General features: G+C 41.0%; 1 protein-coding gene across 2 annotated transcripts in view; it reads left to right on the top strand.

Moving 5' to 3' along the window:
- Positions 1-27,904, top strand: part of CLIC5 (chloride intracellular channel 5) — a 69,935-nt gene that overhangs the window by 13,744 nt on the left and 28,287 nt on the right. The window contains exon 1 of one of the 2 annotated variants that reach the window (XM_010020333.1): positions 6,047-6,109. The exons of the other annotated variant lie outside the window; for it this stretch is intronic. Within the exon in view, the coding sequence (XP_010018635.1) occupies positions 6,047-6,109 (63 nt within the window). Of the gene's footprint in view, positions 1-6,046; positions 6,110-27,904 lie in introns of those variants that run through there. 2 annotated transcript variants of the gene reach the window in all.

The raw sequence follows: 27,904 nt of genomic DNA, 5'->3' as shown, positions 1-27,904 counted from the left end.
TCAGAGGTTAAACTTTGCTGCCATGGAGAGATGTAAAGATGTTGATACCTGCTATTTCACACTAAACAAGAGCGGGTTTATCAGGGAGCCAAAAGCCAGAGGTTCTTTCTTAAGCCAAATAGTACATACACCACAGAGGATCCTCTATCCACTGTGCAGATCCATGCACATAACCTGCTGTGCAGGTTCTTTATGGCTTCATCTGGCACAGCTAAATGTCACTGAGGCCAATGTTTGAACCCATGGGAACTAGTCTGAGTCACAAGTAATTTCAAACTGAGTTGCTAAAGGCTTCATCTTTTAGAAATAAAGTGCCACAGAATATAGAAAGTAATTTCTGCTTTCAGCCAAATTGTTTGCTAAACAACAGAGTGAAACACAAATCTACCCAGCAAAATCAGCAGCAATTGTGTGTTCTTTGGGCCTTATTTACTGTGGGGAATTGAAACCTAGCCTGAGACCCGCATGGATTGTACATGCTATTTTGAACACTGGCTGCAAATAATAATTCATAAATTGGGGCTGGAGTAGTGTGTCATGTGCTGGTCTTGTTTGCATGTTCATGCTTCAAATCCTAATTAATTTAGACTTAATTTATGACAAGAAGCATACAAAGAAATTATCATAATCTAAATAGGAACTTGCACTAAGAACACTTGTAAGACAGGGATATACACTACTTACTCTGTTGCAGACTTGTAAGTAAAATCATGTCATTTTAGTTGTATGAGAGTAGTGAGTCAACAATAACAAGTACATCACACTTACTTGGTGTTGTTTTTCTTCATCATGCTTAACAGTATGGAGGTTTTATTTTGAAAAGCAAGGGCTTTACCTACGTTCCTTGTTTCATCACTGCCCATATAGCCCACAGTTCAGGAAAATCTGTAATGCTCTCCATTGTATCCCCTACAATACCTCTTTCCAGAGCGGTCTCAGCCCTGTTTAGAAGTATCTTTTGTTTTTAATTGAAATGACAGTTTGGGAATGATAGTAAATAAAGGAATAAACTACTGCCCTCTAGAAGCCTCTCTACTGAATGCATCATAAGGATATGATTTTGTACCTCTTAGAAGTGCCACTTCCTTGTGAATGTTTAGCTGTGACTGTCTCAACATGACTGCTGAGATAATTATCCATAATGAAATCCCTCTTCACATGGAACAGCAGTGGGGTTATGTCTTGAGGGTGCTTAATGCTTATTAATGTTACAGCAAAGTTTGATACTGCATCCATGTGAGAACATAGTTATATAGAAAAACTTACTTTGCAAAAATCCTGTGTGAGCTGATTCTAGTCATCTGTCATTCCATTTAACATCCAAGCTTCATCCAGAGACCTTTAGAGCTAAAATATTGCATTTTCATAATAAAGTAAAGGACAGCTGTGGTAGCTCATGGCTATAATGGATTTGTAATATCTGGGGATATAGAGTGGGCTATGCTATGTCAAATTTGCCAGTTAATGGATTGCAGTTTTCTGGCCTAAGTTTTGCTGTCCCATCCCCATCTTGGATCATTCAGTCTGTACACTGGTCATATCAATTGATGTCTTTTGTGGCATGCCTTTGAGTGTGGGACAGTTTATAAGAAAGAACAGAATTGCAGTTCTTCCATCAAACCAACATGTTTTGAGGCACATGTCTCTGGAGTTGAGCGAATTTACCTGCTTACCCAACCTTGGCGTGAGGCTGAGGAGAAGAGCTTTGTACATCCTTGCAATTCTTGTTCATCTAGAGCAGGGAGCATGCAGTCCGAGCCCAAATGTCTGAGATAAATCCCTTTTGATTTTTCTGAAGATGAAACAAGAACTCGATGGTGACATATTGTAATTCAAAATGAAATTGAATTTACTGGACTGGTTCCTTGCATTTGTTAACTTGTGAAATAAGTAGCATGTTGAAGCTACTGGCATGCAATAACTGCAGTTGCACCTTACCAGTAATTCAGTCTGTCCCTGGAAGACATTTTCATAACCTGTTCAAACATGCTGGTTTAGTACCTGGTTGCTGCTTAGTTCTATGTTTTTAGGCAACTGAGCAGTTAAATAATCCTTAGGTAAAATCATAGCCCCAAATACCGTTTACTGCAGCTGTACAGAGACTTATTTTCATCCATGATGGATGAATATTTTCACATTCACAGTGTGAAAAATTTTACTTGTGTCATATACAACTTGTAATACCCTGCTCACAGAACGAGCTGGGTGGCAGCACCAAGGGAGCTCTGTGCCCTGATCCTTCTTGGTAACTTAGCGGTCTGCTGGAGAACTCCGTGATAGAATTACATTCTGGATGCTTGGCCTCTGATTCACCCCCTTAGAACAAATCTTTGCTGGAAGTGGAGCTTGGATCAGGCTCATGAAAACTGATAGCGCCCCAGAGTTCACCTACAATAGAGGTCTTACATGGACATGTGGCGGTTCCTTTTCTGAAGCTGTCCTTTTATTAATGGGATGACATGCTCATATTCCCTTATACATCCATAAACCTCAAACTATAATGACCTGGCTTATGAAGAGTTCATAATTCATTGTCTAATGTTCTTGTACGTAACTCAAAGCCTCTGCTACTTCTTACTTTGGAGAAAATGATAGGCCAAACCAAGCGACCCATTCTTTGTAGTAAAACGAGAGTGTACTAATTATTTATCAGTATCTTCCCCTTAATTTAGCTGAAGAAAGAGACGATTTCCCAACACAAAACAAAGCTATGTAGGCAATAATAGCCATTGTAGTCAAAAAGGTTCCACCCAGATGTAAGTGATAAGTCAGTTTTATGTGACAGCAAAGCAGTAAATGCATGAATAGACTCCTGAAGTAGTACATATATATATCTATTTATATTTCCTCCTACTCACTACCTCCTACAACATTTATCTTAAATCCAGCTATCAGAATTTATTTAAAAGCCCACAGCATTTATATGAGCAAGGACTCATTTTCTTGGTCTCTTCTAGGGTTCTGTAGGGAGATTTCTGAAAATCAGAAGGTTTTTGAGGTGGGATGGGTTATTCTCTCTGTGGACACCTAAAAGCACAGCTGGAATACTAGATGTGCTGTATCCACACTACGGCATCTGTAGCCTCTGAGCACCTCATATCAAGTCCTGGGGAAAGGGATGAATGCAAGGGCATGCCTCAAAGGTGAAAATGGATGGGAAAGGGACCTTCCATGGCCACTGCTGACCAGAGCATCTTTAATTAGGTTGGGTCTGGCCTGTTCCTGCACTAGGTTATATCTGGGTCAGGATGGAAATGGCTTCAGGGCATCTTAGCTCCTTTCTCTGTCTTGCACAATTTCCCTTGTGCTTTGCTGAGCCTCAGCACAATAATCTTTGTCTTGCAAACTGATTATAATATGTGGCTAAACCCAGACAGTAACTGGGAAGGAAGGATTTAAACGTTTTGACACGCTGAGTCTCTACTGAAATTGCTACATCTAGAGTTTAACTTAGAGAAGCGCAAGGCATGCACACCTTCTGAAGTGCGAGAGGACACGTGCATAAAAATCAGGCACTAAAGCTACAGATTTCTTTTACTTAATAATTACAGCAGGATTTGTCTGACCATGGTAATATCTCTATCTAAGCTTGTTACTCTGGGCTGCCTTTATCACCAGTGAAAAAAGTAGGCACTTCTAGGGCACATTCGTTCTTTCTAAAATAGACATCTAAATAGGTCACATGCATCACATCTTATAAGCGCTGATATCTTGAATGCTGATGGTATTTAAACATTTTGGTTTAACATTAGTGCTATTACATCCTTACTGTTCTCATAGCTGGCAGTATTCTCTCTTCCAGAGCTGATATATACTCTCCTGTGATTTGGACTGTTCAAAGCACTTACCTGTATCAAAACAGTGTTTTCAATGAGGCTGAAGCTACAGGTAGTCTCAGTCAAGATGACTCAATTCCCGTTGTTTCCAGAAACCTTCACTAAAGGGAAATTATGTCATCACATGAGGTGCAAATGAAACCAAACAATTTCTCAGCAAAACCAAAATCGTATAATCTATGGTTGATCTTTAAGGTCCTTTCCAACCCAAACCATTCTATGACAGTTGATAATACATTATTTAGGGATGCATTTTAGAAATAGGTTGACTACACTTACATATTTGGCAGACTTTTATAACTGTAATATGTCATTACATCGCAATGGTTCTTTTTGCCACATGTAAGCACACTTAGCCCATGTCCTTGGAAGTTTGCCGGTAGGCCTAAGAATAATTATACAATAAATGTTTGGTAATTAATGTGCCTGCTCCAAAAATTACATGTAAAAATTTGAAATAAAAGGAGTAATAACACTTAATTCTCTTCCAGTTAACCTTCCAGTTATTTGAATGAGTGCTAATTAGATCTAAAAACCATAAGCACACTTCCACAGTAATTATAATGTTGATTATGTTGTAATTACAGTTGCAACAGCATAATGAGATTTACTTGTTAACCATTTCATGGTTGTGCCTCATGGAGTGCACATGAAACAGCTGTGGGAAAATCCTGTGAAGCTTACCCAAATTGCCACAGAGATGTTGGCTGCTACTGCTCTGGACCTGTGTCAAATGCCTAGGGTCACAGGAGGGAGTTAGGGATCATCATGAAAGCACACAGCTAAGAGCATTTTCAGGAAAGGCAACTTTTTGATCATGCCAAAACCATAACCAAAAGGACTCTCTGTCAGAAGGGTAAGGTAGAACTGCTCATGGCTGGCAGTGGCAAACAGCCTGTGAGCTGGAGCTGTGGTGGTCCCCAAGCAGGAGCAGAGGGCAGTGGAGATGGAGTCTCCCCAGCACTGATGGCAATGAGGAGGAGGTCCCACCAACCTCTTTGCCTCTGCCTGCTCTCCCTTCCTGTGCCAGCACTCCCTTCCTCCATGCCTTTGAGCTGTGTCAGGCTTTTCTATGGCATGCCACCTCTGGCTTAGGATTGCTGTGAGGTGACCTCTGAGTCATACAAGGAATTCAGGGTGAAGGAAGGGAGTATAAAGGGAGTATAGATGACAACAGTATGTCAATAGCAGGCTGAGGCCCTTGAAAGTTTTATTCTGTACTCCACCCCAGCGTATCATCATAGAATCATAGAATAGTTAGGATTGAAAAGAACCTTAAGATCCTGGGCTCCTGTCCCCCCCTCTACAGCCAGCACCCTGAGGGATACACTGAGATGTACTTTTGGGACCCAAATATTTTATTTTACCGGGGCCCTGAAGCTCTTCATTCTCCTCTGTAACCCCGTTCCTCTGCTTCTGAACTCCTACAGGAGTGGTGGCACCATGGGTGCTTTTCTCACCTAAGAGAATTCACTTTTGGGTTCTGCACCACTTTGTACCACACGTGGGGTTTTCACCAAGGCAGAGCACCCTCCTGGACCATTGCAACAGCTAATGCACAGGGAGAGGAAATCAGGCTATTTTTTTCCTTACCTTTCTTAGCAGTAGCAGTATTAGGATTTTGAATAGCCAGAAGCAGGACAAACGCCCTTTATAAAAGAAGGCAAAAACATCACTGTTGCTTAAAACAATGAAACCAGCCTGACGCAGAACTTCCCTCTTCCCATCACCGCTGCTCCCAGCTGTAGAATAAGGGAGGGAACAACAGAAACGCTGAAAATGGGGAAGAGCAGAATTATTTGCTCAGAGGCTGATCCTGCTGTAGGTACCAGGAGCTTGTCTCCTCCCCTGTGAGTTAACCCCACCCTCTTTTTTTATGCTCTGGGCTATTTTGGGCAGGCAGTGAGAACTGCAGCTCCGACAGATGAGGATACTGTACCAGAGCACAGCAGCACTTGTTGCTCTGAAGAGCTACACAGCCGTAACAGGGACTGCTGCTCTGCTGCCTGCCGTTTCTTATTTTTTTAATTATTATTATTTATTTATTAGCTGCAAACTTGTTTTCTCCTCTGGTCTTGAGCCTTATCATTACAAATGATGTTTTAAGAGCTTTGTGAGAGCTGTTCGGAAGGGAAAGCCCCCGCTGTGCAGTTGAAACCTCCTTTTGCCACTTGGTAGCGGGAGATCAGCCGGTAGCCTTGGGGTGAAAAATGACAGACTCTGTTGCTGCTAATGGGGAAGGAAAGGATCCTGAAATTGAGCTCTTTGTGAAGGTAAGTTGCACTGTGAACTGGACACTGGTGTGACTCTTGGATCAGCTCAGCTTCTACTGAATAATCAAACTTTAATTCTCTGGTGCTGAGTGGAAGCGGCGCTTTGACAGCCTGTTATCTCTTGCACACACGTTCGTACTGCTTTCTCCTTCATGACATTAGAATTAGGTAATGTTGTGGAGGGAGAGCCAGAGTTACTGTGTTTTGTTGTTATTACTCTCCTCCTGAGTTTGTCCTGTTATTCTTAGCCTGCTGCCTGCAATGTGCTGTGTCCTAACTTTAGGCTTTTTAGTTTAGCCACTAAGAATCCTGACTTCCTTTTCCAGTTCTGGGAGGAAAGCATAAAGAGCTGAGGGGTACCATGACTTGGTACCTTGGCAGAGGCTGTCAGGTCTGAAACACTAATGGATCGTAAACCCAAAAATATTGAGATAAGATGGCAGTATTCTGATTATTTCCTGCAATACTTTTTTGTATATTTGTGTTTTTCTCTAAAAAAAACCCAAACAAATTAAAAAGAAAAATCAGTTTTTACTCTCAGTTTCCTCAGCCTGAAGCTCTTTCTGACTTTTACACAAGAGTAACTGAGAACAGAAACTGATATAATGAAAATATAGAAAAATAAGTACATCTGTCACATGGTAAGATTTCAGAATGTCTCAAATTGGGTATATCTGAGGTCTTGGGCTAATAAAATCTTACCATTAAAATCAGTGGCACAGTTCAAGCACATTACATGTACAATCTTACTAAATAGCAAACTTCATGCAAACTCTGTCCCAGTGAAGAGCTCAGATTTTTTGATGTTCAGAGCATGTTTCAAAGGCTCTATGTACATTGAGGCTGAAATCCACTATGCCCGTATGAAATGCAGGTGTTTGGTCTCTCAGAGCCTAAATCATCCCTGTAAATCAATAAGATTATTATTAATATACAAGAGTGACATCAGACCCTTTGTAAACCGAATATTGAATGATTGGGAAAGCAAATTCCAGCCTCTCCCTTCTGTTGAGGCTACATAATTGCTTTGTACTCCCTGATGGATATTTTGGGCTGTAAGTTGAAATGTCAGCCACATCCATCATATGTATACATGGCCTCTTCACGCATCTTCCAAAACCAGTCGGTTCAGGTGCAGCCTTTCTGACAGAGCCAGCATCAAGGTCTTTTTCCCTAGCAAAGAGATTTTACAAGAATTTCTGGTTCATAAATGCCCAGTAGATCCTTTGTGTGTTAAAATGGACCAGCATGGGTCCATACATCCAGACATTTTGCCTCCTACAAGCTGTTTCTACCAGAGTGAGTTTAATAGAGGTGTTTGTGGGCTTAAAAATAGGTTAGTGGGATTGTTTGCCACTCTGTTATCACAAATGTATTCTGGAATGAAAACCTTTAGCTACTGATCCATTTTAGTGCCCACGCTATTTTATTGAGGCTGATATGGGTGTTTGTGATATATGGTTCTTTGACTGTATCAGCTGTTAAAGTGAAGGTCATTGCTTAGATTCACAGCATGAAGTTCTGGGTCCATAAGGTACTGGAAAAAAATTGCACTGCATTCAAGTGAGCCATGCCATCACCTGAAGATTTATAACCCCAGAAAGAACATTTTTAGTAGTGTGACTTCCTGCATAATGTATGTCACAGAATTGCATAAAGACTCTCACATAAAACTCGGAATTTGCAGAGCTGGAGCAAAGGAATTAATTGGTATCTTCCTGCAGACTTTCCACTTAGGTTGAAAAATTGCAATTGTTGATGTTTTGGAAAGGTGCCATTAATTTAATTTAAAGTCTAAAAAGTTGTGTAATGTAACCAGTGTACAAGTTATACAGCTCAGACGTTGGAAAATAAAAAAGGAGAAGAACATCCAACAAGAGATGAAGAAAATGCTGCAAAATAGGAGCATGTAAGAGAAATAGGATCAGGTGGAACTTTTTCTGGAGCATGACATCTCTCTGCTCGCGTGAGACCCCACCTGCAGTACTGTGTTCAGCTCTGGGGTCCCCAAGACAACAGGGACATGAATCTGTCAGAGCAAGTCCAGAGGAGGCCACAAAGATGCTCAGAGGGCTGGAGCACCTCTGCTATGGAGACAGGCTGATAAACCTGGGCTTGTTCAGCCTGGAGAAGAGAAGGCTCCAGGGAGACCTTAGAGCAGATTGCAGTGACTAAAGAGGGTTTACAAGAAACCTGGAGAGGGGCTTTTGACAAGGGCCTGTAGGGACAGGACAAGGGGGAATGGCTTTAAACTGACAGAGGCGCGATTTAGATTAGATATTGGGAAGAAGTTCTTCCCTGTGAGGGTGCTGAGGCCCTGGCACAGGTTGCCCAGAGAAGCTGTGGCTGCCCCATCCCTGGCAGTGTTCAAGGCCAGGTTGGACACAGGGGCTTGGAGGAACCTGGTCTAGTGGAAGGTGTCCCTGCCCATGACAGGGGGTTGGAACTGAATGAGCTTTAAGCTCCCTTCCAACCCAAACCATTCTGTGATTGTGTGATATTACAAGAAGAGATAAAAAGGAAGGCTGGTCCAGGAGAGAACCTGCAAATGAGAAGACACTCTGGTTTAAAGCTGGAAAGAACTGGAAGGTGACAATTTCTGGATGAGCGGAAGATACTGGGACAAGTGGCAAATCTAAATATGCTGGACCATACTTGAGGTCAGTTCAAACATCAGGAGATGTTTGAGCTAATGAGCATTTCATCACTTGATTTTTGTGGAGCTAATATTTTACTCAAGGAAAAGAGTTCTGTCCTCCATCCTTGAATGAACACACAGCCGGAAAATGCGGAGATCAGTGAGAAAATGTAGGGCAGGAGATGTGGCCTGGAGGAAACTCTATCTTCCACAAACACAAATAAACCAGAAAGGGCTGTTTTTCACCAGCCATAGAGTCTCTAATAAAAGCAGTTTCTGTCTCAGGTTAAAAAAAGAAAGGTGTTACACAATTGCTCTATTTCGCTTTTCTATTTAAACTTAAAGAGACAAGTAGAGAGATGATTGTAAACAGAAGAGCCATGCTGTAACCTAATGCATGTTAGCTATCTCCTGAGCTGTGCAGATAGGCTGGGCACCACCAGGACACAGCTGAGCTGCTCTGGCACAGACAGGTTAAGTGGTTATCACACCTTGTTATCATCCCCATTGATTTTACTCTTTTTCTAACAGTGCCCTAACCGGGATCTGTGAGATCTTTCTGTGAACAAGTGTTTGTTCTTGCCAGAGATGCTTTATTGAGAGTAACCCCCCCAAATCTGGGGCAGGACACAAGCAGACTGATGGTGGGAACGGGCAGAGGTGAGGAGCAGTGAGGTCTGCCAGGGAGATGGTGCCACCTTAATCAGATCTGCAGTTTGTGTGAGCAGGCCTTATGTGAACACCGAAACTCCCCAGCTCCAATTCCCCCTCTAAACTTGTTTGACAAGGAATTGGAAGAGGCTGCCAGAGGAAAAGGCTTGCTGTGCGGTAGAGTGAGACGCTGGCGGCAGCAGCCTTGGGGAGGTGAGCATCGGGAGGTAGCACCGGCTCAGTGCATAACCCAACTTGTTGTAACTCAGGTTGATTTTAATTAGCCTGGTGAAGCAAAATGCTTCTGTATAAATGACACCCTGTTGGACGGTATCTTCAGTTTTTTCTAGCAATCTTGCACCTGTATACTTGAACATAATGACTGAACTGAAATAGTGCTCTTTTTACATGTAATATTTCAGCCTATTAAAATCCATATGGGAGGATCACAGAATGAGTGGGTCAGTCAGAGAGCCTGGCTATCCAGGACACAGCACTCATCCTGCTGATTTAGGGTGCTCCATCAAAAGCCCAGGAGTTGCTGCTGCTGGGAGGGTGTTTCTGCCCTTCTCCTCACCTTTGGACACAATGATCCCAGAAATTATTCCAGGGATGTGCAAGACTTTTATGCATTCTGGGGTTTCTTTTTGTGCATTTTCTGGATTTTTATTAAAATCACCTGCCAAAAGATGATTTTGCACTAACCCTGGTCTGGATTTTGGTGACCTGCTGCAATGTAGCCTGGAAGGAAGATGTAAGTACAAATGTTACTCCTGGCAACAACCTGTAACTCCTGGTTGGTACAAACAATCATTCATTCCCTGCTATTAGGGCTCTTGTGGTTTTAACGTAAGCGTTTCTCTGATAAGAAAACTCATTTCTGTTTCAGAGTTTCAGGGTTATGGAAACAAATAATGACTTTACAAACTGGCAGAGAGAATTTAAGAGGAACCTTTCAGCCTATTGCATTGGGTTTGTGTGGTGAGGTTTTCATAGTGGGAGGGCTACATGGGTGGCTTCTGTGAGAAGCTGCTGGAAGCTCCCCCATGTCTGACAGAGCCAGGATGGACCTGCTGCTGGCCAAGGCTGAGCCCACCAGCAACAGTGGCAGAGCCTCTGGGATAGTGTATTTGGGAAGGGGAGAAGGAGTAATTTGGGGGAAGAGAAGAATGACAGTATGTGAGAGCAGCAGCCCTGCAGACACCAGGGTCAGTGCAGGAGGGCAGGAGGTGTTCCAGGCAGTGGAGCAGAGGTACCCCTGCAGCCCGTGGTGCAGCCCATGGTGAGGCAGGCTGTGTCCCTGCAGCCCATGGAAGTCCATGGTGTAGCAGATCTCCACCTGCAGCCCATGGAAGACCCCCTTGGAGCAGGGGGATGCTTGAAGGTGGCTGTGTCCCTGTGGGCAGCCTGTGCTGGAGCAGGCTCCTGGCAGGACCTGTGGCCCCATGAAGACAGGAGACCACAATGGAGCAGGTTTGCTGCAGGACTGGTGACCATGTGGGGAACTCGCTGGAGCAGCCTGTTCCTGAAGGGCTGTACCCCGTGGTAGGGACCCACACTGGAGCAGTTCATGAAGAACTGCAGCCCACGGGAAGGACTCACGTTGGAGAAGTTCATGGAGGACTGTCTCCTGTGGGAGGGACCTCATGCTGGAGCAGGTAAAGAGCATGAGCAGTCCTCCCCTGAGGAGGAAGAAGCAGCAGAGAGAACATGTTATGAACTGACCGCAATCCCCATTCCCAGTCCCCTGCACTGCTGAGGGGAGGAGGTAGAGAATTCAGGAGTCATGTCGAGCCTGGGAAGAAGAGAGGAGCAGGGAAAAGGTGTTTCTAAGATTTAATTTTATTTCTCATTACCCTGCTCTGATTTGATTGGTAATAAATGAACCAGATTTCTCAAGTCTGTTTTGCCCATGATGGTAACTGTTGAAGGATCTCCCCCTGTCCTTATCTCAACCCATGAGCCTTTCACAGTATATTCTCTCCCCTGTCCAGCTGAGGAGGGCAGTGATAGAGTAGCTTTGGTGGGCACCTGATGTCAAGCCAAGGGTCAACTCGCCACACCCATTATAATAATACATTTCTGTAATTTATTTGCTTCATAGATGGCCCTTGAGAAGAGCAGAAATCAGAATTGGATCTGGAAAGTACAAACTGAATTTGTCTCTTGGGAAATCTGGGTATTTCATTGGGTTTTATGAACTCCGCTTTTGGCTTCCATACAAAACCATTCCTACATTCAGCGAAACTTTCTAGGTAAAGAGGAAATACTAAAGGGAGAAACGCACAAGGAAGAATAGTGATACTGAAACATCTGGTTCAACCTGTCTGGTGCTCAAAAACCAACAATAACATTTTTTTGGATCCTTGGTCATGAGGTTGGCCAAACCTTTCATGCTTTAAGAGGATCATTGCCACCTTATAGCGTACAGTGGGTCAGCCTCTGGCACTTCTCAGCAGTCACCCTGGACGTGGTGTGAGCACAGGGGTTATTATCAACCTTGCATTTCTCATCTGTTCAGAGCTGTCGAGCAGGGGTGGGCACCACGGTTCATGTCTCTTACTTTGGTGAGGAAATAGGATCAGCAGACTAAGTCTCCTCTTCTAGTGTACTGGCCTTGTGCATTGGTCCTGAGGTTACCAAATTTACAAGGTTTAATGGTAATACAGAGGAAAATAGTTTTACTGGGTTTGTTTAAACATCTATAAATGTGTTTCATAAGCTCCATTCAGGGGGCTCAGGTGTTTCAGTGTAATGCTGGCTCAGTTTCTATCTTGCTTAGGTCATTTCAAATCATGAGTGACTGGGTTGAGGCCCATAGAGGCTTTATATATATATATCTATAATGAGCATAAAAAGAGAGTCAGGCTTCCTAAAATTGAATCACAAATTAATAGCAATTCAAAATAATAGCTCCACTACAGACACAGTTAAATCAGGGAAATGCTCCCTGGGCTGACATTTGCTTCTCTGGTCTTTCTATTGAGCATTTTCAATAAAATAATTAGGAGAATAATCAAGAGAAAAACATCCATCTTGGTAATATCTAATTTTGCTTTAATCTTATATAATTAAAATATTTCAATAAATTAACAAATAGCTGCCTAGTGAATGTTTTAAAATCTCAAATTGCTCATTTTAACTTGTGGTAAGGAAAAACAATACTTTAAAGAAGCTTTAGCCTGAATTATACAGCACAGAGTCTGTATGTCTGTGTCTGTTTTCTCTCTGAGTGTTTGCAGATTTTGTTTTGCATCGAGAGAAGTGCCTCATTGATGGGAATATTAGAGGTGGGCAGTGAACAGTTTGAGCAGGCCAGATGTATAAAAGGACTTGGCAGGGGTATATTCACTATGCCTGCCACCTTGAGCCTAGTTTGGAAGACTTTTAGGATTGCTTGGGAAACTGGATCTCAAATTAAGAAGGGATTTTCAACTGTCTCCTAAATTTATGATCTACTCATTAGTTTATGTTTAAAGGTGAATGACAGCCTTACCTGCCACCATTTGGTTTTGTTCCCTATATAGATGTCTGTGATTACCTGCTTTTTTGTTGAGCTTGATAGCATCAGTATCGGTGTGAAATGTGATCAAAACATGTGATTAAAATAAAACACATTCAAATGCTTTGTTGAGCATTCAAAACTTTATTTCTTTAAATGCCTTTAAAATTAGATACATGATTCAAATGGATAAGATTTCAGAAAAGTCCAGGATGAGTTACATCTCATAGCCATAGAAGCCAGTCAAGTTTGTAGTGCTGAGTTCAGAGGCAGCAGAGTTAGGCCAGCTTAACTGTATTTGAGATCTTGTTTAAACACCACCTAGTACCTCCTTCCTCTGTTACAGCTTTTCTGAGCCTCATAGTCAAACCAGGTAAATACAGTGGTTTAATTCTACCATGAAAAACTGGCGATATTTGTAATTCTTATTGCTTCTACTTAGAAATCAGCACCAGTATGCTTTTGGTGCTCTATGTTTAGCTGCATATTGCTCTTTTTCCATCTCCGGCAGCACATATCTCATCAGGCTCACAGGTTGTTGTGTCATGGCTCAGTGATGACAGTAAAGCTTCAGTAAGTGTCCCCAGGAAACTGTTATTGGCAATATATGGCTCTGCTGTGGCTATTCCCGAACAGCAAATGTCACGGAGATCATTTGACATAACATCCCAAAAATACACAGGGATCCTTTCCAAAAGAGCCAGTAGGAAGTACATCTGCCTGTGCTCCAGAGTGTAATGTTAGGATCAGTTCACCTGGCTATGTCAAATATATCTTGATGGAAGACTGTGTAAGGGTTGTTTCAGAGAACATATTGATCATTACAGCAACAATATTACTTAGTTCTTGTATGACCCATAATTCTTCAAAATCTGGCAGATACCAGCAGAACAATCCCAACGATGCTGCAGAGGCAACACCAACATTAGCATTTCCATTTTGCAGGTAGAAGATTTTTCAAATTGCTCGTTTTAACAGTCAGACGGATGTGATAGGCCTGTGAGTCTGAGTGCCAGTTTTGTACATGAATAACAGAAGCATTCAATTATCTTTTTAATTCAGCAAAGGCTGACTCAAAGTCATAGGGACAATCAGTTGGAATAAGGAATGGTTTGGGTTTGTGCTGGATTCATACTTGTTCTCGTATTCAAATCTATAAATCTTACATGAACTAGGAAATCAGAGCAGATACCAGAGGTGCTATAGTAAATACTTTGAAAATAGCTCAAAGTGATTTGTTTGACACAGTAAAATTTAACATGGACAAAGTCCAAAATAGTTCCTTATTCCCTTTCCTTCCTTGGCCTCCCCATTTGTTTGCATTTGTGTATTGCTGACACATGGTAAAGCTCATCTAAATGCAAAACCAGTGATATATATTTACATCTGGAGCTATGAGTTAAAAAAATCTGAGATTTTTGTGGGCCTGATGAGTTTAATCAGCATCATGTTCTCCTGGCATGATTTTTTTATATTAGACTTAAGCATTGGAAATTATTACAGTACAACAAAAGTAATTCAAAATGTATTCAGATCCAAAGCCAGGAATTTTATCTAATAATACCCAAGGGTAGAACTTTCTGTACCTGACTGCGTTTACAGCATGTTATTGCTGGTTGCTACACAACCTGATTGCAAGTTCACACGTAAATGTAGAATGAGGTCCACAGGATGTTTTCTGTGACTCTTAAATGATTCTTTGAAAATTAGTATTATTCTCTTCCTCTCAATCACAGTTTCAAAACTTATCTTTTAGAGTGTTTATGATTTTCCTTTTTTATATGTATCCTTTTTAATGGTGGTGTTCACTGGCTGAAGTGGATCTTCCATGATATTACACAGATTCCTCTTTGATTCAGTGACTGGTGCACCACAGAAATTGCATGGCTACAGCTAATGAGAGATGTGCTCAGAAAAGAAACTGGGACATGCAGCACCTGAGCTACAGTGCTATAAAGCACCATAGCATTTTTGCTACGTTTTGCCATCTTAAAATTGCCTCAGTGTTGTCGAAATTCCAGTCAACATTTTTTGGATTTTCCAAAATCAGTGTTTCAATACTTTATTTTAATACAAAGCTACAGCAACAGGTCCCACCATTAAAAACTCTGTTTTTAATTACTTTTACTCCAGCTCTAATCAAACTATGTGAAAGTCCTGCCATACAAATTTTGCAGTGTGTTAAGCTCCGTAATATTAGTAGGTTTCTACCTACATTCTTGCAAGACTTTTATTTACTTTTTTGCTTTTCTGCCTCCTTCAGCAAGCCAAGGCAAGTTATTCAGCCTCTCCTTGATAAAATGCTGATAACTAGTCCTTCTCCAGCAGATGTGGACACTTTGTGGGAGCAGGGAACATTCTTCACCCTTATCCCAGTACAGCATACTGAACACCACTTAAAATAGAAGAGGAATATATGATGGGCTCAGGTCTCTAATGTAGAAATGTCTCCTTGCAAAATATATTGAAAATCTCAATTTCCTGGACATAAAATAAATCAAACCAGAGGAAATGGGATACTTGCTCTCAAGTAGAGGCCATTGGGTGCTTTATTTAGTGTCTGGACATGAGCTAGCTCTACTGCAGAGTTTGTGGAGCTGTGCTAGCACCACACTGTACCCAGACAAGTAGTGGTGTGGTGGGAAGATCAATTTTAGCTGCCTTCGCGGGAGCTGAGCCAATCCTCCTTTCTGCTGGCACCCTGTCCACTCTTCCCTACTCTCCTTTTCCCTTCTTAGGGTCTTGTATCTTCTGGAGTACCTTATTCTGCAACTTCTCTGGATTTTTTTCTGCTTGTTCTCACATGCATTTGGGCTCATACCAGTGAGTTTATACCAGTGTCTTAATCCCCATGATTTCCGTATTCATCCCCAGAGAACCCTGGTTCAAGTTCCGCGTGAGAGGTATTGTATATCTGGAGCATGGCTAATCCAATTTTTTTCCCATGCACCTGATTGCCATAATACCTTGAAATAGCTCCTTTATACGTATTACTGGTGACTCTACATAAAATTGAGATAAAGCACTAATTGAAATGTATTTCAGGAGGGTTGCATTGTAATAACCAATTAATACCTCAGTAGGACAGGAGTCAAACCTATCCCTGATATAGGGACTTTGGCATAAATGACATTATATTAAGGATGAAGCTGCTCAGATAGTGATAATTTGTTCTTCTCAATCCTCATTCTTGATACTCATTAATTTTGTGTGTGGAGCAGAAGACGGAAGCCCGTGGCATTCACCTGTATGTGCTTGATTTCATGTAACAAGTATTTCAAAGCCTAACATTCAAGGCCAAAGCTTACTTTCATTTGCTTTAGTCTGACTTAATGGTGCACTAGCTGACCATCCTGGTCCTATGCTCCATCCTTTAGGCACAGCTCTTGTGTCTTCTTTTTTTTAACTTAGCACTCAGCAGGACTGATTCAGTGTTCCTGTGCCACACCTGCCTAGTAATTCACACTAAATACTCTCATAATAAATACACAAATTATACTAGTCACAACTATGCTTTCTTATTTTTTGTTTCCTTTGCTATTAGTAGGGAGGGTCAAGGTTTAGATTATCTTTCGCTGGCTATTTTAAATGCACTTGGGGCTAATGTGTGTTGTAATACTGGAAAATATGTAAAGAAGAATAATTTTAAGGCTTAAAAGATCCTTAAAGCAGTCTTTCTCATTGAAGTAAAAGACCAAATGGCACTTGAGTGCAATATTTAATGTATCTGTAGGGAACTTTCTAATATAGTGATAACAAGTATAACAAGACATACTAATAGTTGGTTAAGGTGAGATAGAGTCAACTTAGACATAAGCGTGATAGTAATCGTAAAGGTGATTAACCATTGGAATGAACCATCAAAGAAGTCATGCCCTTTCTTCTTCTGGTTCAGATCAAGACTAGATACGCTGCAATGGAACATACATAGCTAAAGTCAATGAAGGAAAAACAAGCCATAAAATCTACAAACCAGGAAGGCGTTGCAATAGAGGATATCTTGTCAAACCAGAACAGAGCTTGGTTTAAGCACAGAAGAAATCTTTGATTTCCATGTCTCTGAAAGATAGCACAAATTTGGTGGAAGCCAGTCTGATAGAAATAATGTTCAGAGGCTGCTTGCATGCCTTTCTTACAATATCTCTTGGTGTCCTGGGTGTGATGATGGGATATGATTAGTTCAGGTAGTAGTTAAATATGTGATTGTTTATCTTTGTCTGGATATGCAAGGGCCAGACACTGGAAAGGCCTCCAAAGGCTGAGGAGCTGCCGGCTTGGCTAGGGCTCTGAATGCTCTGTCATTACAGGTCAGACCATGAGGCTGAGATGAAGGAAGAGCTAGACAGGGACATAGGAGAGCTGAATTCCCTTTGTCATTGCCTAAGTAATGCCACATCCGTGTGCCTCAGCTTAATTTCTTATGAAAAATTTTCACCAACATCCATTTTGATATCTGTGTAGCCAGGTAGCTTCTCCAGCTAAATTGCATTCCTTCTTGTTTCTTTACATAGAGGAATGACTACAAAAGCTACTCAAGCATTGTGGTTTAGCTCCTCAAAAATACTCAATTAATCCTCAGGTCAGGCAGGTGCTTCTTTAGATCAATTGCTAAGCTTATCCTCGCCGTAACATTTTAACAGCTAAATAAACATCCTCAACCTTGCCACCCGCTGCACATAGCTATTGTTGTTTTGGGTGCTGGTGTGTGTCTGTACCTGTGTATTGTCCAAAACTAGTGGAAATCAGAGAAACCAGCCCCCATGGATCACCACTATTGTTTCTGGTGTTTTTCTAGATTGTGATTCAATTTGTGTGGGTCAACAGGCACGTTGTGTTACTGCTTTCCTTTTGCTTTTAGCTGCTGAATGGGCAGCTTCAAACAGATACGAATGCATATCATGGGAGGAAATGATTTTCTTTCACTGTCCTGTGTTTTGTGATGAGCCATTGCTGCTGATGCAGTGTGCAACTGGAGACCTGTCTCAGTCATTTATTTTATTTATAGCATTTTTAAAAAAGCTTTTCCTGGATGATGAGGGGTTGAATCATGGAATATTCTTGCAGGTTACAGCTGCCTCAGAGTAGCAGTTCTAGTTGGTTTTCTGTCCCCAGTTCTTTTAAACGTTCACGACATGCCAAGAGGCCCTGGTGCTCCAAATCCCATTCTTATTAAGCCTTTTTTTCAGACTTCCACTGGCATTTGGATGGTGTTATTTTACATTTCCTCTCTGACTGTTGACTTGCCCATGCAGTTTGACAAGGAGCAGTATTTTTGCCTGGATTTACTGAGTTGTCCTTTCTTGTATTGAGGTGCTCTAACTTCAGATTTTTGGTTTTGTTTTCTTCTTGAAGTCAATATATCTGAGTCCCCCCATTAAGCTCTAGATCCAGTTTTACAGCTGGATCTTGTTTGAGGTTCAGAAATGATCTTTTGCTTCCTCTGTATTAAATACTCACCCTACTCCAAGACAGAGTTACAAGGATCTCCGCAGAGTGCATAAATGTAATCTTTTGGGGTTTAGTTTATCTCTAAGTAGATATTTCCTTATACACCCCCTAAGTCTTACTTCACAGCATTTAGCCTGTAATAAAGGCAGATGAACATGCATGCAGAAAGACTTGTTTCAGATTGGGAGGTATCTATCTGCCCATCCTGGTATGCTGAAACCAGCAGGCCTATGATGTATGTGTATAGGAACACCTCACCCTCTTATTGGGCTGAGCATAATCTCTGCCTGATGGCCTGATGGTCTGATGTTTACCTTAAAAGAGATGATTCTACAAGAATAATACTAATGATAAGTTTAAAAAGTGCTGATTGTGCACAGCCACTCAGCTTTAACCTTGGAGAGCCTGGGAAGTGTGTGACCAGGAAGGGAACTTAAAGGAAGCACAGCCCCACTCCCTTGACAAAGAGAGAAACCTTGAAACATTGATTTTCTTTTCCAGGGAAAGGAAATGCTTCCTTCCCTCGACCTTCACTACTGTTCCCAGCCCTGTCTGCACATGTGGCAGCACCTTGCTGCAGTGGCCATGGGCAAGAAGGGCTTTTCATGGTTAATGCCTGGACATCTCTTCCACTCTGGGCACTGAGAATTATTTTCAAAAATATTTTGTAAGTTATTTAAATATTTCATTTGTTTTAAATTATTTATTTAAATATTTATTTAACATTTGTGTAAAGCCATATCCAGGATCTGTGAGTGAGTGGAGTTAGTAGTCATCACATTGTGCCATGTTGTCAAAAAGAGGGGTTTTGTACTGACTGATGCTTAGCTCTTCATTGGAAGTGTGAATTTATAGGATTTCTGTGTATTTGTTATTCTTCAAGAACCACCTGTGCACTTGGCATTTCACAATAATAGGAAAAACCTCAATTTCAGAGAGAATTGTAAGTGAGCATGAAAACAATACCTAATTCTTCAGAGCTTATCCAGGTACTTGAGTGAATTTGGCCTAGCTGTACACAAATGTTCATAAAATGTTCAGATATTCTCTTACCAAATGCTAGTTTCTCAATTGCTTCATTAACCTGGAGGTATCGATAAGCTTTCCTTGATGGGTGCTCAGCAGATGGAGTTCAAGTGGCATTCTGCAGATTGCAGTTGCGCAGGCTAACAGCTCTGTGACAGTCTGAAAATGGAAACTGCTGCCTTCTCTGTGCAGGAGCACAGGATGAAACAAAATTCTGCCAGAGAAACTTCTTAAATGAAGCAGGGTGAGAATTAGCCCTTCTCTAGATATGATGGTTAGGCCTAACGACCTGTCTAAGAGCACCAGAAGGTGGTAAGGTGTGAATTATAATTGATTAACCATGCCGGGAAATAGATCGACCATGCCCTTTAACAGATTGCACAACAAACTGTAAATAAAAAATAAACCTGTAAATATAAAATAGTTCATATAAAATATAAATCTGTAAATATAAAATGTATAGAAATGGTGATGAAGATTGGAAAGATTTTAGATTGGTAGCATAAAATCTCTTTCTAATCCATCCAGAATAACATCTAGGTCTGAAGCACGAGCATGGCATAGGAAGTACAATGTGTTCTTACCACAGCACAAAATCCAGGCCCCATAAGCCCAAATCTGAGTATTCAGATTAAACTGTAGCAACAGATTTTAGTGACCATTAAGTGGATGTTTTCCTGTAAAACAACCATAGGACCAAGAAGGTCGATTTTGTTAAGGCTGGGAGAGGAAAAGCTGTGAGAAAGGATCTGTTTCTAAGAGTGCCAGTGATTAGTGTTGCAGATCATGAAAGGATTGTGAAGCCAGAGGATAGCAGAATAAAGATTTGACTTAGGTTAGATTAGACATTAGGAAGAAGCTCTTCCCTGTGAGGGTGGTGAGACACTGGCACAGGTTGCCCAGAGAAGCTGTGGCTGCCCCATCCCTGGCCGTGTTCAAGAACAGGGTGGACACAGGGGCTTGGAGCAACATGGTCTAGGGTAAGTTGTCCCTGCCCATGGCAGGGGTTTGGAACTAGATGAGCTTTAAGTTCCCTTCCAACCTATGATTCTACAATTGTATGACTTACAGATTTTGGTTGGAGACTGTCTTCAGAGGAGGAAAAGGTGGCATCTTCTTATATGAACACAATAATAAATGGGTGAAGGTATTTACAGAGCATGATCCCTGCTTCACATTCCATTTCTACCATATCAAGTGGGATTTGTTTAATTTTAATAATGCAGCTGGGTGACTATGTCAGAGAAATAGAGTGGGCAGTCAGGGGGAGGGACAGGAGATTTCAGTGTTGCCATCATTGACGTGGTCAGCAAAGCCAGTGAACAGAGTGTGTGGCTGAGAGATGAGGGGCAGAAAGTTAAGAAAATGATTTTATTTTTGAAGGGTGTAGAGAATGAGCAAGAAAGATTTGTGGAGAAGGTCAGTGATTGCTTCTGAGACAGGTATGATAGGAAAGAACAGGATGGAGAAGAGTTTTGCTGTATGACTATGCTGGGTTCACTGCTGGTCTTCTTGGAGAGTGGTCCACTTGAAGCATGAGGGACCTGTGTGAGAGAGGCACTCAGGAGTGATAAGAAGAAAACAAAAAGATGATACTGGGAATAGACATCATGGTTAAGGATCCCAAGAACAAAAGGACAGTAAGAGGTGAAGAGATGCTAGGAAAATTGCAATGGCATAATGAAGTAAGATTTTGTATAAAGGGACAAGAAGTAAGATTTATGTTTATAAATAGCATTGAATTAAACTTAATTAAGCTTTTTCTGCTGATAATAGGATAAATGAAATTAAAGGAAATTCATTCTAAGCATCAAGTTAAAATATGTTTTGAGAAAATTGTGAAAATTGTTTCCTGTTGGAAGTTCATACAGCAGCATCACTGGAGCACTCCAAACTGACCCAAGCAGTATAGACACAGAGATTTCAGAAATCATTGTGCACTTGCACAGTGAGTAGACAAGAACTGTGATCCTAACTCCACTTGCTGATGCAATGATTTTAATATTTACATTTATCATGCATTAGTTTCAGAAGTCTGTACCTTAAAATACTTATGAATTGTATTTCTACCTGTATACACACTTATTCAGAATTTCTCAGTAGCTTTTGTTGTGTTTGGGTTTTTTTTCTTAAGCATTTGATATTAAAAATGCAACCTGTTTTGCTTTTAGATGAGTCACAAGGAATGCTTGCTTGCTGTGTTTATGTCTCAGATTCTTGTTTTCATTGCAGGTATTTACATTTACAAACTCAGAACTGGCTGGCTGTTTCTTGTTTAAGAAAGTATTCAGAGAGATTCACATTCCCTTCCTTTGTAAATGGCTATTAGAAAAAACTACCCCTTTAATGCCTAAATTTGACTCTATGTCTGTGTAAATGACCAGACAAACAAATACAGCAGTTTTGGCAAATAAGAAAATATTAAAGGTGAAAAAATATCACCTGATCAGTAAACTCTGTAATAATCTCTCTGTGAGTGTATGGGAACTATAAAAATCATTTATATTGCATTTGTATTCTTATGGCAGTCCGTAAGTTTGGTCCAACTGCTGGTAGCATTGTATTGATAAATAATGAGCTTACTGAAGGTATTGTGGGTTGCTTTGGGAAGCCGTACCGAGATGTAAATATCAACCCAAAGGCTAGCCTGAGCCTGCATTGTGCTGCTCCTTTGCAATGCAACTTGATCTGCTTTCACTGGAAGTCGTAAACACTCATTGGGGCGACACTGCTCTCATACCCTCTCCAGCGCTGTGAACTTTGGAGAGGCAAAAGGACACAGAGAGAACAAGTCCTGCGCAGTGCAGGATAGTGCCTGGGAGATACTGATTGCTCTTTCATCCCTTTTAAAGTCACCTACGAACAGTACTTTTATGATGTTAATTAAGATACAAAACGAGACCACTGAAGGCAGATTATGGCCTGCGGTGGGGTCAGCTGATGTGTTGATGAGACCCTGCCATTCAGACCTTTATTTGCAGTGCCTGCAAGTGGCTCTTTCTTCTAATAGTGCAAATAAAGTCATGGAATTTCAATAAATAATTCAGCTCGGATCTGATTTCAGGTTCAGCATTAACTTTCAGCACCTGGCTGCTGTTATTATTTGTTAGTCTGATATGCTGCTTAGAGGTATGGAAATTTGGCTGCAATCTATCAACATTTGCAGAATATACTACATGACCAGATTACTGTCCCTGGCTCAGAGATTTTTAAGAGACATTTAAGTTCCAGATGCGTACAGATTTAATTATTACAAGAAAACCTGAAAGCAGGATTCTGGTAATGAGAACTGGAGCTCCACGTAGAGCTTGCTTTGGAGAAATGACTCCTTTATTTGCACCTGATCTCAACTAGGAACAGGAATAATTTGACTATAATTTGCATTGCCTGTGATACCTTTTGACAATGATCTATCTCTCGTTTTATTTTCTGCAGCTTTCCTGGGGGAATGATTTTTTATATATCTAATCAGCTCTCAGGATATAGAATCATCAATATTTGAAACAGTTATAATTGATGCTTTGTGAATAGCTAAACCGGATTAATTCCTACATTCTGTCTCCAGAGCCCATAAAATGACTCATGGTTTTAGCCACTTACTTGAAAGAATCTAGTGAATCTGAAGTGTGACTCTGCTGTTACTAAAGTCAATGGAATATTTGTCATTAGTGGGAATATTTTGCATGAATATTGATTGTTATGGAATTAGATCAAGTGTAGAAGGGTATAATCCAGTAAGAGGTGCAGCACCAAAAGGCCAAAAACAGAATCTGAAGTTAGAGTCATAAGTTTCCAAAATGTAGGCACTGCATTCTGTATATGCAGAGCATGAACAGCCATCCAGTATGAATATATTTCAGGATAAGTTTATTTGCCTTTAAAAAGGATTTGTGGCTTTCTTGCTCAAAGTGCTTACCTCTTCCTATGAGGTACACCGTTGTATCCAATATAACCAAGGAGTGGCTGATTGAGCGTCTCTATTGACTTTTACTAAAATTGTGACCATTTTCTGAGTACTGCTGTGGATTCCCCAAATTCTGTGACTAAGGCTCCTTGCAGCACTTAAACCAACATATAGAAATGCAACTTATGGATAAAAAAAACCAACCCCCAAACCAAAACATATAGAAGTGGTGGGGCAAGTTGTCTACCTTAGCAAAATCCTACAAATGTGATTGTGGCCGACTTCCATGGGAGAACTTCACCCTGCAATGCAAACACACACCGCTAGAGGGGATTTTACTACCACTCTAGCATACGTCTACTCTGAAAAAGCTAAAACATATGTTCTAGTTCAACCACAAGATGTTGGCTCCAGGCTGAGTGAATTCTGTGCTTGTATTATGCAAAAGGTCAGGAAAGATTATTATAATTGTCCCGTCTGGCCATTAAACCTAGGAGTGAAATTCTGGCCCCATCGAAGTCACGGACAAAATTCCCACTGACTGCATTGGGGACAGACTTCATTCTGTGCAGATCAGAGGAAAGCAAAGGTCTGTGCCATCAAGCATATAGCACTGACAGCAAGGACAACTTTGTTGTCAGTCACTAATATACACTGTTAGAAAGGTATAAGATGTAAGAAGAAGGGATTTTTAAAGCATCTTATGCATCTTCTCTGCAACAGGATGCAATAAATTGAGACCAGTTTTAGCAGCTGTATTTTCTTTTGAGTTCTGCAAAGCCTCCGCTAATGCAGATTACACAACCTCCTTAGAAATCTTGCTTTGTGTTTTGTTAGTCCTATAATTACACTGGATTTTTTTTCCCCCTAAAGATTTATTGTTGCAAATTAAGCAAAATACTTAATCCTATCCTTCGTGGACATGAACAACAATGGATCATCATCCTCTTTGTAAAATAGTCTTATATATGCTTAAAGACTGTTATGAAGTGGTAGAACATTGCATGTACATCGCACTAAGTTGTTGCAGTTGTTTGTGATTTATGTAAAACCTCCTTTGGAGCCTCCTCCTTTGTAAAACCTCACCAGCTTTCCTCACCCTGCATCTGTACACTAGATTTTATTCTTCTTACATCTTACACCTTGAGGTTTACATTCCTAAATTCCATTTAAGTAATTTCACATATTTTGTTCAAATTCCTTAGCATCACTCTGGAGTCTGCTCCTCTCCTGGGAAATAACAGTAACATCTCTATGTTTGTTGCTGTCAGGAAATTTAAGGTTCTGTCTATTCCTTCCTCCATTTTGCTAATGGAAACATTAAATATGACTCATGTTGCTGCAGACCTTTATGGTACCTCTATTTGTTATGTGTTTCTAGACTAACAGCAAACTCGATTATTACTAGTCCAGAAGTATTTTTTCAATCACTTATATAAGCATTTTGCAGAGATTTCATGCTATTTCCCTGTTTTGCTTATGAAAATACGGTCTGGAATCTCTGTCAGAAACCTTATGGAAGTCAGCTTCTAGATAACTGCTGCTTCCTTCCTACTCACTGTGCTGGGTACCCTGCCAGAGAACAAAATTTGCTTGGTTTAGAACCATTTGCTACTGAAAGTCCATATTGTCTTTCTTTATCAATTTTATATTTCCCCATGCACTTTTGAGCTTACTGTTTAATCATTTGTCCAGTACCTTTTATATGTTAAGCTTGTATACCTGTCATTTCTTGAGATCTTTTCTTGTTCCTGTGGTACCTCACAATATTTTATTGATGGGTCCCCCATAAGCAAAGCTTTTAAAAGCTGTTCTCTGTGGTTACATCCAGTGGCTAATGTGGGTGCACAGAATCCTGTGCCATGATACTGGTGAGTGATGGGAGCACAACTGTTTTATGAGGTTGGGAAAGGCTCAGGAAGAAGTGTAAAGGATGATTGCTATTTGTCCATCAAGCCAAGACAGATACATATATATTTCCAGTCCACTATGTCCAGAAGCCCATGAACTTTGTGCATAATCTGCTAACAAGAGCTGTGATGAGAATGGCAATTTTGGGTTTTGAAGAATTTCAAGGTTTTGCTCTAAGTCTAAACCCCACATTTTGAAACCTTCACAGCGTTATTGAAGAGAAGCTGAGGTTTTTCTGTGAGGAGCGAAGCTGAAATAGGGTCAGTAATTTTGACAGGAAATTTTGTCTGGTGGGTGGGCCATGGGGCAGCCAGGAGCCCTGGCTGAGCTGCACGATGGGGTTGGGACCCTGTGCTCTTCCAGCTTTGCATGGACCCAGCACATTGCCCATGCTACAGCTGGACTGCAGGGGGGAGCCACAGACCAGGACTCTAGGCATATTTCCAAGGTGGGATGGTCAAAGCTATTGCCCATCTCCACCAGGTTACTTGACAAACTCCAAGTGTGCTCCTCAAAAGAATATTCTTCCAGTGGAAGAATCTTAACTTTTTGTCTAGTTGCTCAAGAAGCTTACAGTCAGTGATACTCTCAAAGCAGATCTAGAAAATTCTTACTAAGACTTTTAAAAACAGCCATTCCTTCTGGGTGGCTCATGGCCTGATTTTCCAAGTGTAGAGACTTGATACTTGTGAGAACTTAGCTGCCTTCGAATTGTCTCAAAGGATCTAAAACTGCTAGCCACTTTGAAAATGTCAGCCTCCATTTACCACCCATCCTTTAGGCAGTATTTTGCTGACATTGAGAGAATATAAATTAAAGACATGCCATATGTAGTTTGTCTCTACAGTACTGCTGATCTTACTTAATGACTTTCACTCTTCTGGGGGCTTTTCCCTTACACATTACCACGTGAAAGTCAGACTTGGTATACAGAAATTCCTCACCAGCAGGGCATGCTGGAACATGGTCTCCTGGATAAAAACCACATTTTTGTGCCAGCCTTAATTCATATAGATAGAGATGATGATATAGATGATGATATAGATATAGCTATATAGATGTAGATATAGATATAGATGATATAGATACTTTTTGGTGTAGGAAGTTTCTTTATAGTTCCTACTTCCTTTTATTTTCTGCTATCAATTTCTCATTACGTTGAACACACACAATGATAAATAAGGGATCTGCAACAAAATAATTTCTTGGTCTAGGATGTCAGACCAATCTGTGCTTTTCTACTCTGTTGGTGTTTGTCAAGTCATGCGCCTTTGGTTCTTTAAAGAAACCAGAAGAGGTGATGGAATAGCATGAATGATTTTCACTTGATGAGATTATTTACCTGTGTCTAGTCTGTAGTTTTCTAAATCCAAACTGAACATGACTGATCGGAGTTCACAGGTGTCACAAAGTTTATTTCAAAGCAAAACATGCTGAACATGTGCAGTAGCCAATGGCTCTAACAAAGCCCTTGAGGAAAACGAAGACTCATTTGTACAGGTTGATCACTGTGTATGTAGCTACTCTGCTACCAGGAGCTCAGCTGAGGAATCTGCTCTGCACCAGGCCTATGGACCATCTTTAGTCAATGGATCTTTAACTGTGAGCATCCTAATCCATCACGAAAGGATGCCTAGGAAGAAGCTGACCTTTATGGACTGATCGCTTCCTGCCCACGCTGCCATTCGTGTGAATATAAAAAATTGGAAAATAATGATTTTCCCAAATCTGAAGAAAATACTTGTCATGTCTTAACTACTGATTCCCATTGGGTCTCCAACCTGCAATTCCATCTCCTGGAAATCCTGAATGTCTCAAGAGACATCTGTCACGCAACACATCTCTCCCAAAACTGCATAGATCTGAAAAGTACCATGACAGCTTCTCTGAGATCCTCTACTGCACTGATGTGATGCTCAGCCAGTTTGAACCTGGGGTAACAAGACAGCTCCCTTCAAATTGGCCGGCAGTGCAGACCATGTTAAGCTTATGTGCATCTATAATGTATGTCTGTATGTATGCCAGACTTGGACAACATTTTGGCTGGCTTTTGGGGAGCTGGCTAAAGAATTTCACCACTTCCTTTTTGTTTTGTTACTACCCTGACAGTCTTTTTAGCAAATGCTCTATCTTTATTTGACATATATGCACATGGTCCATTTCCATGTGTGTGTGTGCTTAGTAATATAGTTCTGCTCTATCTTTCCCTCCCTTGGAAGGCTGCTGCTTAGAGTTTCTCCCAGCAAAATGAAATCTCAGAGAAAGTCCAGCAAAGTTAAAACGCTGCACAGCAAATTTATTATTGTTGTTATAGGCCCCTATTCAGGAAAGTACTTAAGTATGTGCTTAAGTCCCATTGAAACCATCAGGACTTAAGAACATGCTTAAAGTCAAGCATATACTTCCTCTGAATTGGGATGTATTTCAGCACATGCTTAAATGCTTTCCTGAACCGGAGCCATAGTCAACAAGAGTGGCTTGTGATACACAGGACTTGTGCTACAAGATTTACTTCTTACTTGAGACCTACCAATGCTGCTCTATGAATATACACTTCATAGCTTGCCTCTCTGTTGGTGGCACTCCAAATAGCTTATTGGCTTTTACATTTGGATGAGAAGTTGTGAAAGAGACTCGAAACTGGAAAAAACCCCCGATCCTTACTAAAGCAATACCTTGGCATGTCTGATCTCATGTTGTAGCCAAAGATTTTTC

This window comes from Nestor notabilis, unplaced genomic scaffold, assembly GCF_000696875.1.
Source record: "Nestor notabilis isolate BGI_N333 unplaced genomic scaffold, ASM69687v1 scaffold4148, whole genome shotgun sequence".
Taxonomy (NCBI): domain Eukaryota; kingdom Metazoa; phylum Chordata; class Aves; order Psittaciformes; family Psittacidae; genus Nestor; species Nestor notabilis.
Note: the sequence above shows the minus strand (reverse complement) of the source record. Positions and strands in the feature narration are given on the sequence as shown.